We start from the raw sequence: 14533 nt of genomic DNA, 5'->3' as shown, positions 1-14533 counted from the left end.
TAAAGTAAAGTAAAGATTTGAAGTTAACGTATCCTTTTTGCTGCCAGGGCTAATCTGGACGGGGCCTTCTTTGTTTACGCGGAATCCGAACCGCGGTCCTCGGCCATATCATGGTCAATGGCCTACCGGCTTGGCAAGTGTCTAAATCGACTCTTACTCACGAGATATCCGATCTCATCCGGCCTCGAACCGGCGTGAATAAGCAATGTGTGTCAATAGATTTTACACCTTTGCCTTTATTGGACAACAGCACGATACAGAGTTTTGAACAGGTCACCCGTCCATCCACTAGTATCGCGTCGCTTAATTTCGGTGTTCTGATGGGAACCGGTGTTTCGGCGTAACTGGGCCGTTACCCTTTTGTTAGTGGCAAAATAAAAAGAAAAAATAGGAATAGGAGTATTTGGGTCGAAAACTAAATACTCCAAACTGCACACCTGCAGTGTGCAACCAACAAATACCTGCAACCAAACCGAATGAATGGGCATATATCCCATCATTTTTAAGGCAGAAACGCTATCGAAAGATTCGTACAAGTTATCTTAGATATGAACTATCATACCTAACAATAAACAGCCAACTCCCACCGATATTCAAGCAACCTTAAGAGCGATCAACTTAGTAACTATCCATTCGAAGTTGGTTAAAGAATGCCTCGAAAAATAAGCTGGATGAGTTGGGCATAGAGTTGGCTACTAACAGAATGGTCATTTTGACGGGAAGCCAGAAGATGAAGGAGGTAGAATTTAGCTGGTACAATACCCACATTAAAAGTAGTGATGGGATAACACGAGCGAAAATTCGCTCAAGTACGCGATTATTGAAATAACCGACATCGCTCGATTATGAAAGAGCGATGTAAGTGACGAGTTACGAGCGACGAACGCAAGCAATCCTAGAATGAAATAAATTGAAATCCGATTGATTTTAATGTATCATACTCGATAAAAAGCCGAGCGAATTTTCTAGATACATTGCAGGTAGCAAATTTATACGACGTTATCCGTTGCGTATCTGTGGGACAAAATTTTACAACCTACATCGACAATGCTTTAAAATAAACTAAATCAAGCGAATCGCTCGTCGCTTGCTATTTACCATTCATCACTGAAAGAATATGTGCTCTATGCACGCAACTTACTGCTTGGCGTTACGAATACAACAAGCGACAGGCGAAAAACCGTACTTTTAAAAATGCCAGCGATATTTCGCTCGAGCGATTGCTCGATTATTGAAATCGCTTGAAACTCGAGTACTCGATTATTGAAATTAATCGGTTTTTCCCATCACTATTTAAAAGTACAAAACCAGTAAAATACATGGGAGTTTGATTATATAAAGACGCACGGATGACCACCTATATCCGAAAAATTTAGGAAAAAACAAATCTTAAGGGACCGGTGGTAGTAAAGAGGAGGATACTGGCCTCGGTGGTGTCTACCATGATTATATCAATGCTGCCTACCATAATAAAACACAAAATAGACGATGAGATTAAAGCCAAAAATCCGTAATTATACTGTGATATTATTGCCTGTGATAAAGAACTAAACTGTGATAAAAAACTGACTGTGATATGATTAGAATGATAAGGAAGATATGTGTGTATATGGAAATGAATGTTGGAATAGTTTAGAAATCGATATATAATTGACGATCACCTGTTATCTCGATGTCATGCTTCACGGCAGTTCCAGGATAGTTAGGGTTACGTAGAAAAGATCTGATCGTAGAAGAAAGGACCTGGAAGACTCCATCCGTAACCTGGAATGGGAATCTTCCAACGGTGTAAGACACTCGAAGAAATTTTTCAGGACTTACGACCGAGAGATATCAAAGATTTCCTTTGGTTTAAGAAAGAACAATCGTTGGATTGTCACGGGGTTTTAAACAGGACATTGTCTCTTCAACGAACACGTTAGTAGACGTTCAGTTCCTTGGTACGACTGATATCGGTGATGGAGAACTAAACTCTGTAAAACCGTCTCAGACACTGGCTTTTGCCAAAGCCATGAAACTGTATAATAAGTTATAACTCAAGAGAGGAGGAATAGATCTATAAAGTCGCGGTGATTAACTTCTTCCCTTCCATACAATCTACAATCTAGTGTCAAAATGAAAAAAAAACAAATATATAAACCGAATAATAATAATCCTGACAATGATGTCTTTCATGAGGCTATGGATGGCATAACTTGGCCGACTCTATATCTCAAACCTCAACGGCCGAAATAAAATTCAAATTGAGCCCAGATGGGCTGTCAGTCCGGGCAGGTTCATTTTCGGCCCTTTTGTTCCAATTCTTTGCCGATTTTTGACCTAATAAACTACAATACACCTCTTGACCGGCTGTTGGCCATTTATCAAAAAAACTATGCTCGTTCTATTCAAATTAGCTAGTTTGTATACGAGTTTAAATGCAAAATAAATGAAACAATCATTTTCCAATGAATTATCGCGGCAGCCAGCTAGGTTAATGGTTTTAAACTAGTGAGCAACGTGTTTATTTATAAAAATGAAATGTTACAAATATGCGGCTTAATGCGTGCAAAAATCATTAGCATATTACTTAAACATTTTTTCCTTTTATATATTATGTACCTTATTTGCATTCAATTATAATTCAGTTTAAGTTTATTATGTTAATTAAGGGGTTTAATTAATTTGAAATCGTGGCATTAAAGATTTTTTTTCAAAAGTTGACTTATTGTTTTATTTATTTTAATTCTATGAGGTTAAGTATAGAAAGACTGTTTATAAATTCTGAAGTTTTTCTTCATTTCTTTTTAATTATGAAAAAATAGGTGTATCTATACACCGTATGATAAAAAAAAACGGCGTCCAGGTCGCTTGGAAATGACGATCGATGTCATTCCCCATATAATTTTACATATAAAATGACAGCGATCTTCATTTCATAACCATCACAGATGCCCTTTTTTTCGATCATACGAAAGTATAATAGTGTAATTATGTAAAATAAAATAGTGTATACCGGATGCGTCTCACAAGTGGCTCACTCCTATAAATTTTTTATTTTTTAGATAACAAAACGCGATTTGGCATGTTAGTATATGACATAAATTAGGATTGATTGACGTATGCATTTGTTTTTGGTAACTTCCTGTTTCACTGGAAATGACTACAACTTTTGATTTTTAAATATTACCCTCGGTATATTTTTACTTTATTCGATCGAAAATAACATTCTAAATACAATGACATATCATATGTCAACTTTTGACATTTTCGCTTAAAAACAAATCGTATTTTAAATTTCAATCTATAGTGCCATGGCTGCGTTAAAAACACCATTTTTTAATTAAGGAAGCTTGGAAAAATAGATTTAATTATCTAATGTTTTTCGTTTATTGTTCTGGCCGGTTAACAGATGCCCAAATCGTATTTTTAATAATATCCCAATTTTTTCAAATGAAACGAGGGTGGCTTATTAGCATATTGGGAAAAAGCATTTTTTTCGAATAATTTGGTACCAAACACTTGGTATTCGAGTCAAATTGTCGTTACGAATCGCAAGTTACAATTTCAAATAACGCATATGCGAAAATGTCAAAAGTTGACATATGATAATATGTCATTCTATTCAGAGTGTCATTTTCTGTCGAATAAAATAAAAAAATACAGGGTGTGTCATTTAAAAATGAAAAGTTAAATAAATCAATCCTAATTTATGTCATACCTATACTAAATCTCGTTTTGTCGTCCGAAAAAATAAAAAAGTTATAGGGGTGAGCCATTTTTGAAATGCACCCGGGATATAATATACCGTATGATAAAAAAACGGCGTCCAGTTAGCTTGGAAATGAAGATCAATGATATTTCACTTATAATTTTACATTGAATGTAATTATTCTTTAGCCTTTATATAATAAGTTTTGTTAGTTGTTTCCTGGGTGGTGTCCCCCTTTCTTGAGTTATAACTCATCATACAGTCTATAACTCATCATCCCTGGGGATCTTCCTGTTGTAGGAGGAAGGGCTATTTCACATGCTCTCCTGACAATCACTCAAAATAATAAAATGTGCTGAACAAAGAAAGAACAAGTATTTTCCAAAGCGCATGAAATATAGCGTCGGATTAACTGGTTATGTTACAAACACTTTACATTTTTTTACATACCTGCACAAGACTGTCACTCAATAAAAACTAGCATGTATGTAAAATAAAGTTCGCTATAAGCATTTTTTAAACCAAAATATAGACTATTATTTAACATATTCTCTGTCTTTTCCAGGCCAAGGACGAGTAAACCAACTGGGTGGTGTCTTCATCAACGGACGTCCTTTACCCAACCACATCAGATTGAAAATCGTGGAAATGGCCGCAGCAGGCATCAGACCTTGCGTCATTTCCCGGCAACTCCGAGTTTCCCACGGATGCGTTTCAAAAATTCTGAACCGGTACCAAGAAACAGGCAGCATCAGGCCCGGAGTGATCGGAGGCTCCAAGCCCAGAGTAGCTACTGCAGAGGTAGAGTCTAGAATTGAGCAGTTAAAGAAGGAACAGCCGGGGATTTTCTCGTGGGAAATTAGGGACAGATTGATCAAAGTAAGTTGAAATAATAGTTAACTTATTAATCGTATTAATCGTACGTCAATTATTCTTGTCTTATTACATCAAAACATCAATCGTGTCAAGGAGACATCGAATTTTTTAACACTACTAATGTTATTTCTTTCAAAGATTATTAATCATCCTCTTGCTAAATGGCATTCATTAGAGGGTTTAAGATTAATATTACTACTTATTTCAATTTACTTCTAACTGTATACAGGTATTACAGGTGTGTTTTTTTAAATAGATTTGACATTGCTATTGAAGAGCTGGACTTTAGTTTTTTGCTATATATAGAGGAGTTTCCACACAGCTTTATTAAGCTTCTTCTTGGAGTCTAAGAAGTTTTTGAGACATATCCGAATGGGGAAAACATGCATAGATGGTCTGCGTAATCCAGGTCTTCTAGCCTGCTTAAAATTACCCATTGTATCACTAGTGGTTCTTTAAATGCTCTGTTAGTGCTACATCCAGAACATTATTTTACATAGTCTCTGAAAGTTTACAGGCCAAGGACACCTACTGCAACTAGAAAATTTCTCCCCAACTCGACGTCCTTTAGTATACAGCACATCAGATCATGAAAATCATTGGAAATGGGATTAGCAGGCATCAGACCACTGCCTTTTCTCGGCAAAGCTTTCCAGATGGCTATATATATTTCTGAACCGTTTGATAAGAATGAGGCGCCATCAATACATGGTGTTCGTGGAGGCTCGAAGAGCAGAGTAGCTACTGCAGAGGTACTTTCTAGAATTGAGCAGTTAAAGAAGGAACAGCCAGGGATTTTCAAGTAATTCAAGGGACAGAATGGAACTTAGTTACTTAAAATAATAGTTGGTCTTATAAACATGTAAAATAAATAAATAAATAAATAAATTCTTGCCTTTATTACATCAAATTTTTTCAATTTGTGACAAAGGTAAACTATCAAACAAAGTAAAAACACAAGGTACAATGTTATTTCAAACAAAAGATTACAAAACATTATATAAATAATATTGTCAGTCTTATTGTTAAAATAAACATTTATAAATGTTTACAATGTCAAAAAAGAACAAAAAACTTAAAATAATACTCAAAATATTTAGCCAGTTTATAGCAAAATATCAATGACTCTTGCTAAATGGCATTCATTTAGGGTTTAAGATTAAGCCTTACTACTTATTTCAAATTACTTCTAACTGTATACAGAAATGAAAACAGGTGATGTTTTTAAATAGATTTCACATGGCTATTGAATTGCTGCATTTTTTAGTTTTTGCTATATATATTGGAGTTTTACACAGGTCTGAGCGTGCCAAAAGGTAGATCAAAATCTTGCTCGCGTTCCTGAGTGGATAAGTGTGAGATGGCCTTTCTTGAGAAGCTGATACATGTTTACGTATTAGGCAAACGGATTCAAATATAAATAAGGGAAGGAAGAGTCAATATTCTTAATTCTTTAAAAAGTCCCGGCAATGAGTTCTGCTGTTTAGTCCTAGTGAATATCGAACAGCTCTCTTCTGGAGCTTGAAAATGCTGTCAAATTGAGTCGCACAACACGTACCCCAGAATGGAAGGGCATACCTGAGGTGCGACTCAAAAAGTGCATAATAAACAGTTCTAGCCACTGACAAGTTAAGCTCCTTAGAAACAGACCTTAATGCAAAACAGGCAGAGCTCAATTTTTTTCGACAAAGCTTCGATATGTATGTCCCATTTCAGAGAATTGTCCACAACAAGCCCTAAGAATTTTACAGATTTTACGACGTCAATGGTGGTGTTGTTAAGTACAAAAGGCTGCAATGAGTTTTATATACGACAAAGCTTTAGTTTTAGAAATGTTGAGACTCAGGAGGGTTCGAATCGCACCAAGATTTAATGGTGATTAAGTCATTTGATATAATCCCTATGAAGTGCCGTGATGTCCTTGTTGCTCCAATTGAAGCTAGTGTCGAAATAGGGCCTAGTACTGAGCCTTGTGGTACTCCACATTCTATTGGCTTGCTAGAAGACAACGTGGTATCCACCCTTACAAGTTGACTTCTGTTGCTCAGATACGACTTAAACCATTCGAGAGAGAAGATCCCTGAACCCATAGTGCTGCAGTTTATTAATTAGGATCTTATGATTTACACAATCGAACGCCTTAGAAAAATCACAGAAAATTGTTGCTGTAGAATGATGGTTGTTTAGGCTGGAGTAAACTTTATTAAGGAGGAAAACATAGCGTCATTTGTGGACTTGTTGCTTAGAAATCCAAATTGATATTCAGTAAGTATTTTGTGCTTAAACAGAAAAGATACCGACCTTATGTAGTATACAGCCTTTCTATGATCATTAGATAGCGTTGGAAGGAGTGCAGATTGGGCGATAGTTAGAAGCTTCATCTTTGTCTCCTCTTTGTGCAGAGGAATGATTATTGCCGTTTAAGATATATATATATATATATATATTGGAATATATATATTTATTAATATATATAGGTGATATATAGTATGTATATATTTCAAAACATTGTTTCATAAAATAGCCCGTCGGCCATAAAGGATTTATTTTCGATGGTATTTTCGACTGAGCTCTTCGAGAACTATAAAACGCAGAAAAAACATAGAAACTGTGTAAGTTTACATTATCAAGTAGATTCAAGAAAGTGGATCATAGGAGGACTTAACTTAGTTAAGTTCTTTTTAAACATTTACAACACTAATATACTAACTTTATGAGTTCACTCCTTCTCTCGAGATAACCTTTCCACTGCAATTTGTGGAATCTAATTCTTGAAATGAAACGTGTAAACACAAACGCCATTTTGCGTCTTTCGGTGTAACACTAACTCCGTTAAAGAATCTCACTGAATTATTCAGACTGCTTCAGTGCGACTGACAGCTGAGAATCCCTCATTAACATCATTGGAAACAACTAAACCTAAAAGTGCGTCATTAACTTTTAATCGGCTGCTAATTGTGCCTTTTTTAATTTATTTTGCTGTTGCAATGCCAAAGGTTTAAGCCTGAACAGTATTATTCATAGATAGATATAATCTATTGAAAACTTACTTAGATAAAAAATGTATTTTTTGTTTTACAGGTTAACATTAATGGACATATACATTATTAATGATTCATGTTTATTTCTCATTTTCTATTTGGCGATGTCACATAAATTTGACGACAATATGGATATTTACTTTGGCTGAAAGTAAATTTTATTTTATTATTCATTAATTTTAAAATTCGCTTTTCCTAGAAAGTATATTCATCACCATCATCATTGCCATTACTCGCTGACGAGTATCGAGTATTTGACACGCATTAGAAGATGATTACGCAAGGCGTTTTCTTCATGAGCTTTTCTGTGACTGAAAAGCCCGATACGTGATGTTATCTCTCTTCCGCACTCCAGACAGTCAAAAATTTCATTACTTTGTTGCCTCTTTACTTTTTGGTTGTCCTTGTTAACTGAGTTCAGAATTCTTCTCCATTGCGTTCTGTTGTGCGCTGATTCCTCCCTCTGATTCTTCGTACTTATATCCCCTTTAAGTTTTCATGGAAAATATAATTGTATCTCTTGAGTTGTCCACCCGGTTTCCTCTTACCATCAAGAAGCTCACCGTAAAGAAAAGATTTCGGTAGGCGGTTTTCTTGCATTCTGCATACGTGACCAGCTCATCTTAAGCGGAATTTGGTAATCATGATTTCAGCGCTCTCGCAGCTAGCTTTTCCAAGGATCGGTACGTTTGAGACATGGTGGTACAGTTTGATTCTTAACAGAAAGAAAGTATATTAAAATCCCAAGTAGCATCTATCTGACTTCGAACTAAATTTGACCTGAAGCGACATCAGACTTTGTGCAAATTTAGGTCGGGTGCTGGTGATACGACTCGTGACGTCGCTTTCCGATTAAAAGTGACGTCGTTGGGTCCGAGTCGGTAAATCCAACGATCTGTCGACGTACAAAATAACAACGTACCATTTTTATTAATTTCCCAACGTCGTTCCAACGTTGGCTTTCACGACGATACCTATACTTGAACTAGCCCGACGTCTACCGTTGTCCGAATAGGATACGTCTCACTGATAATCCCTAAAGTAACGTCCAATTATATTTTGTTGTATTTTATGTTCATATTTTAACCTAATTTACGTATTTACGTACGTAAATACAACCCATTAAGTAGCATTTGCGGCATAATAAACATCATGATCATAACCTAATAAAAAGTTTTTGTAAACAAATTTAATTTTTTTTATTATGCCTAAAAAAACACTAAAAAGGCATTTAGAATTCATCTACATTTTACAGAAAGAGGTCGAGGCTTTTGCAAAATAATAATAGTAGTAGTGATGTCTTCCCTCCGCCCACGAATGCTTTTTATCCCGAAGAGATGCTGCATTACACTGGTGCATCTTAATTTCATTTTTTGCTAAGGAAACCAGCAGACCCCATCCTCCTCCCACATGTGAGGTACTGGTTCCAATTCTTTTAAATTTGGTATATACTATCTTAAAAAAGTGGCTGCCCATTGTTTTAAAGAGAAAACAAAAACTAAAATATAGTTGCACAAATCCACAAATCACTGATACGTAAAGTGAGGTTACGTGGCGTACGTTGGAATTATATACGTCATAATACGATTGCCGGTCGTCCGGTTTGATGACTTCGGTCGTGTGAGACGATTAATGTTGGAGACCCGGTCGGAATTGGTATATTGGTAGTTCATATTAAGTCGGACACAGAAATCCGCCATTCTTAACAGGTATCCGATTGTCAGCCATTTTAAAATCGTTTTTGTTTTTTAAAATTTATATTCACATTCCGATTTCTAGTAGAATAATATTGATAAGGTTGAGTTTGGGGGGAACCACAGTACAGTTTTATGATTAAACCAGCTAGAAAATAAAAAAAATATTTTGCGAGTTACTTTTTATAGATATTTTTATTTCATAAATCTACCTACTTTTGAAGGCGCTCGTTGTTTTCCGGAGTATTTTAATCAGATATATCAAAAAAGTGACTTCCGTTGACAAAACTGATGTCTGGATTAATGATTCAGAATTATTATAATATGAAATTAGATAGGCACTTATAGTTCTATTCGAGGAGTGATTATGAATCCATTTGTAATTAGGTAGTTTGGTTAGGTTTTTATGTATTCTTGGTAGCGAATATGAAACCAAACGTAACGTAAGTGCTTAGCGACGAATTTTAAGTCACTAAAATCCAACGTAATATGACGTTGGTAATTGGTAGAATTACATTCCCTATTAGGTCAGATACCGACGTCGAGGCGACCCGAATCTGTATTCCCCATTTAGGTGCAAATAAGGGTCGTCAGGCGGTCGAACCGACGTTGGTACACGACGTCGGATTTATTGAACGCGACGTATACCCGACGTTAGATAACGTCCAAATACTACTTGGGATACTAAAGATGGACATAAAAATCATAGTTTTAAACATGTTTCTCTTTTTTGTATACCATTAAAAATTGTAATTTTTCTTAAATTTCGTCTAATATTCGTGATTTTGTTATAGGAGGGCATCTGTGATAAAAATTCAGCTCCATCAGTCAGTTCCATCAGCAGGCTTCTAAGAGGAACGAGGAAAGATGACCCAGAACGAAAAAATCATTCAATCGACGGCATTTTGGGTGAGTAAATTATTTTTTTCTAATAACATTTACTTTTTTCAATATATGTTTCTAATAAAATTTCATTAAACTTTATCTGTTCTAAAACCGAAATAGAAAAAAATAAATTGGTATTTGTTTTAAGAATGTTCCGGTTAAATTGGATCAAATTTACCGAGCTTTAACAAAAAACTTTTCAGCTGTGTCGATAACCGATTATACCAGGTTTTTTTAACGTTTCAAACCTTATTTCGTTTTGTGGCTGTGTGGAGCTCTCTGTTGTAACAGTCAACTATGATTAGTAAATAAGCATGGACCTTTGAATAAGAAGACTAAGGAAGGAGCATATCAAAAATCTTAGGTACACCGCGATGGGCCTCAAATATGGCCGACTTAAATTCCCGTTTATCAGTGTCGTTCTAATTTTATTTAAAAAATGTAAAACTATGATGTAGGGTAGACGTGGGGTAGACTCAATAACTTGTTATTTTATTTTACGTTGTGAATAAATATTGGTAGCTATTAAAATTGTTATAAAAATATATAATTCTAATAAAAATAGATAAGTTATAATAAGTATTTATTAACACAAACATCCGATACGCTACTGAAGCAGGTAAGTCAAATTAACGTATCAAAATTCTTTGACATCTGATCTTTGACAAGTAGTAAATAAAAGCTAAAATGCAAGAAAATATATAATTTGGTTAATTTAAGTGATCGGTTTACTACACGTATGTATATTATATAGTCACTTACTAGCGAAAAGTTGTTCCGGTTTACTAAATGATCGGTTTACTACACGTATGTATATTATATAGTCACTTACTAGCGAAAAGTTGTTCCATTATTTCACTCAATTTTTGCCGAGATCTACCGCACGCTACACAACCAACTATTTTAGAGTCTTTTTCGATAAATCGCGATAATGTCACTGTTAATTTAAGTTCTGCCACAATTTCCATCTAGATTTACTACCTTTATATAACTATCAGTAGTAGAATAAATAATAAATAACATAAAATAAGCTCCGTAAAGACTGACAAATCCACAAAATTTCAAATCAAATTCAAATGTGTCAAATGAATCGTCAAACAGAACTGTCAAGGATCCCCACCCTAGAGAGCTTTTTCCACCATGCATGAATACATGGATAGCATTATGCTCCTTCCTTAGTCTTCTTATTCAAAGGCATGGACTCTCTCTGTCTATGATGTTTCACGTCATAGTTACAGCAGTTCTCATATTTCTTGCTCCTCGAATTTTAAAATTATATTGTATATGTTCTTTATACAGAGTGCTACAAATTCGACGTACCGAGCATTGTATCTCGAAAACCGCAATAGACACGAAAATGGTTAAATTGGGTAAAAGTTGTGCCTTAGGATGCTTACCAACATGCTATCAAAAAAGTTACAAAATTTTCAAGGCTTGCACAAAAAATACTCATTATGTTCATCGTAAAGCAGCCCATACATTATCAAACAAATTGCGCAACAAAGTGATGCGCAACGCTGCGTTGCACAACTGATTCAGCGGTCCATACACTATCAAACGTTCCGTTGCTCAACTGCATCACTCATGCACTTAGTAAAATTTTGATCAAACTTTTTATTAAAAGTTGTGCATTGTTTGAGAAACAATCATGTGCTCAATTGCCACTGCATCAATTATTATCGTATATACCCTAGATGATGCCGATGATACCAAAAAACAAAAAAGAAAACAAAGAATTTGGATGAAAGAGCTAAAATATTGCACAACGAAGCGCAACACACACATACACTACACAACGCGTTGCGCAAACAGTCCTGTTGCACAAAAGAATTCAAATATTCTTGAAACTCATCAAACAATTGCGCAACGCATCAAACACTACCATACGTTGGCAACTCGTTGCGCAACAGCCTGCATTGCGCGATTTGTTTGATAATGTATGGGCCGCTTAACAATATTGATGAGCGCAAATTAACATTGAGTAAAAAAATCCAGTTAACTGAAAGATTCAAAGAAATAATATCCAGGTCAGCATTTTAAAGGTATTTTTTTTTAACTTTTTGTATTAGCAATTTGGAATCTCAATATACGATCTAATAATATACATAATAGTAATAGTAATTATTATAAATAAATCAACTTCCCCAAACTAGTTTCTAATATTCTACATGTTCGAAAGGATTATCACCCTCTCAAATGCACAGATTTATTTTTTCATTCAATATTAAGCATTGCTCTTTCAATAGATCTTCTCCTTATACTTCCGAAGGCATTTTATATTGCTTGTTGTAAATGTTCAGGTGTATTGATTTCACTTTTACAAATGATGTCAAGTAATGCCCCCGAAAGGGAAATATCCCTTGGCGACAGATCCAGGAACCTCCCTGGCCATTATACTGCTCCATCATTTCCAAATCATCCAGGCAAATGATTTGATTGTTTATATTATGTTATATTATTTATTTTATAATATTATTTTTTATTGTTTTATTGTATTTGATTTTCCGTATTCAATATTTAACCACACGTCATTGCTTAAGTTTTAAAGCTCCTAAATATTGTTACGATGAATAAATTAAATATTTTAAAAAAACAGAGCCGGACTTGGAATTGGTTTAAATACATTATATTTAATCAGGTAGCCTTGATAAAATGGCTATGAGAATGCGCAATTAGTTTTTGAATTTTCTAAAAAGTAACAACAGGAAAAAATAAAATTGATTTTCAAAAAAAATCGTTTTTTTTTCACATAAATCATCAATCCTCGAAATTTTTGAAACTTTTTTAATGGTATCTTAGTCAATATCTCAAGACGCAAATTTGCCCTAATTTAACCATGTTCGTATCTATTACGGTTTTCGAAATACCAATGCTCGTACCCCGAATTTGTAGCACCCTATACAGGGTGAGTCTTAAATAAGTGCAAATATTTTTAGGGGTGGTATATTTCGACCCCAGGAACACGTCTATGAGTCTTTTTTGCTTCGCTAAAAAAAGATGTTGAAAATCGTGCATTTTCTTTTAAATTTCCCTGTAGATATATTTTTCGAAAACTTTTTAGAACTGTCTGTTCATCACAAATTTTGCCACGGTATAATTCCTTAATTTCAGATATTACCATAGTTACGGCTTTACTCTATGTTTACGGCACTAAAAGGGATGCAAATACAGAAAAAGCCGGTGGCTCTCAAAATTTTTCCAAAAAAAATATTTTTTTTTTTTAAATTTTCAAACTTAAATAACTCGGTTATTTTGGACTTATTTGAAAAATGGTAAAGAGAAAATATGTTTGTTTTATCGAGATCTACCAGCCCTGAAAATATTTGCACTTATTTAAGACTCACCCTGTATATAAACAAGGATAATACGTAATGTTTTATTGTACTTACTGTTTGTCACAGCTTACTCAACATCAGCTGGTCATCCTCACTAGTTGTTTACAAAGTTTCAATGGAGCTCAGGACCCCAAAAATGTAATCAAAATATAATTGGATATTTAACTTTTAACAAATTGTTTAAAGATTGACTAGACATAACTCCATGTAAACTAATATCTTAAAAGCACAAGTGTAGAGCGCTAGAAAAAACGTGTTAAACAAAAAGCGCGTACAACGGCGGTCGGTAGCTGTTAAATTCGATGATAATGAAAATCAATCATTGCATTAAAACGTGGCGATGATAAAATGATCCGTCATTACTGCTGAATGTAGCCGAGAAACTGACAGTCATTGTCGGCGTCTTGTGAGGTCCTGATTTCAGATTTTCTGTCGATTTTAGGCTCGGCCGATCCCTACAAAGAATTAATCGCTTTTTTACTGTATTAGTTTTAATCCTCAAATGATATAACCGCAGCAAAGCTCCGGCTCTTTTTTGTCTGGTCTAGTGTATATCACACGTATTTTATTTTTATTTGGTCCGTTTTTGTCGCTACGTCTGTTGGTTTAAAATACATTGATAGCAAGACAGAAAAACACTCCATTTACTAAAGGATTTTTTTTAAATGTATTTTTTGGAGATACAAGAGTTGTCTTTTATATTTTCCATATGGAGGTAGAAAAAAAAACAGTGGACAACTTTTAAACACTAGTATTTTTCGAAGTATTCTCCATACAAAGAGAAATGCATTTTTGCATTCTTTGGAAACAATTCTGAAAGGTGCTGACTGCATCTTCTGGGGATTGAAACCTTTGACCACGCAGTTCATTCTTAATTTTTGGAAAAGTAAAGAAGTTGTTAAGACTTATGTCGGGACTAAATGGAGGATGGTCCAACAATTCCATATTTTTGTGCTTTAAAAACTCAATTGTTTTTGAGCTGTGTGGGACCTTGCACTATCTTGATGGCGC

The 14533-nt window shown here is 34.8% G+C and overlaps 1 protein-coding gene across 3 annotated transcripts in view; it reads left to right on the top strand.

The window, feature by feature from the left end:
* LOC115881163 (protein gooseberry) overlaps positions 1-14533 on the top strand; it is a 65806-nt gene that overhangs the window by 25068 nt on the left and 26205 nt on the right. The window contains exons 1-3 of one of the 3 annotated variants that reach the window (XM_030898543.1): positions 4160-4175; positions 4257-4570; positions 10097-10211. In XM_030898543.1, the coding sequence (XP_030754403.1) occupies positions 4340-4570; positions 10097-10211 (346 nt within the window). In that variant the 5' untranslated portion in view covers positions 4160-4175; positions 4257-4339. Of the gene's footprint in view, positions 1-4159; positions 4176-4256; positions 4571-10096; positions 10212-14533 lie in introns of those variants that run through there. The other 2 variants (XM_030898542.1, XM_030898541.1) reach the window with 2 other exon arrangements.

Source organism: Sitophilus oryzae, unplaced genomic scaffold (genome assembly GCF_002938485.1).
Source record: "Sitophilus oryzae breed Bouriz unplaced genomic scaffold, Soryzae_2.0 scaffold_169_pilon_pilon, whole genome shotgun sequence".
Classification (NCBI taxonomy): Eukaryota; Metazoa; Arthropoda; class Insecta; order Coleoptera; family Curculionidae; genus Sitophilus; species Sitophilus oryzae.
Note: the sequence above shows the minus strand (reverse complement) of the source record. Positions and strands in the feature narration are given on the sequence as shown.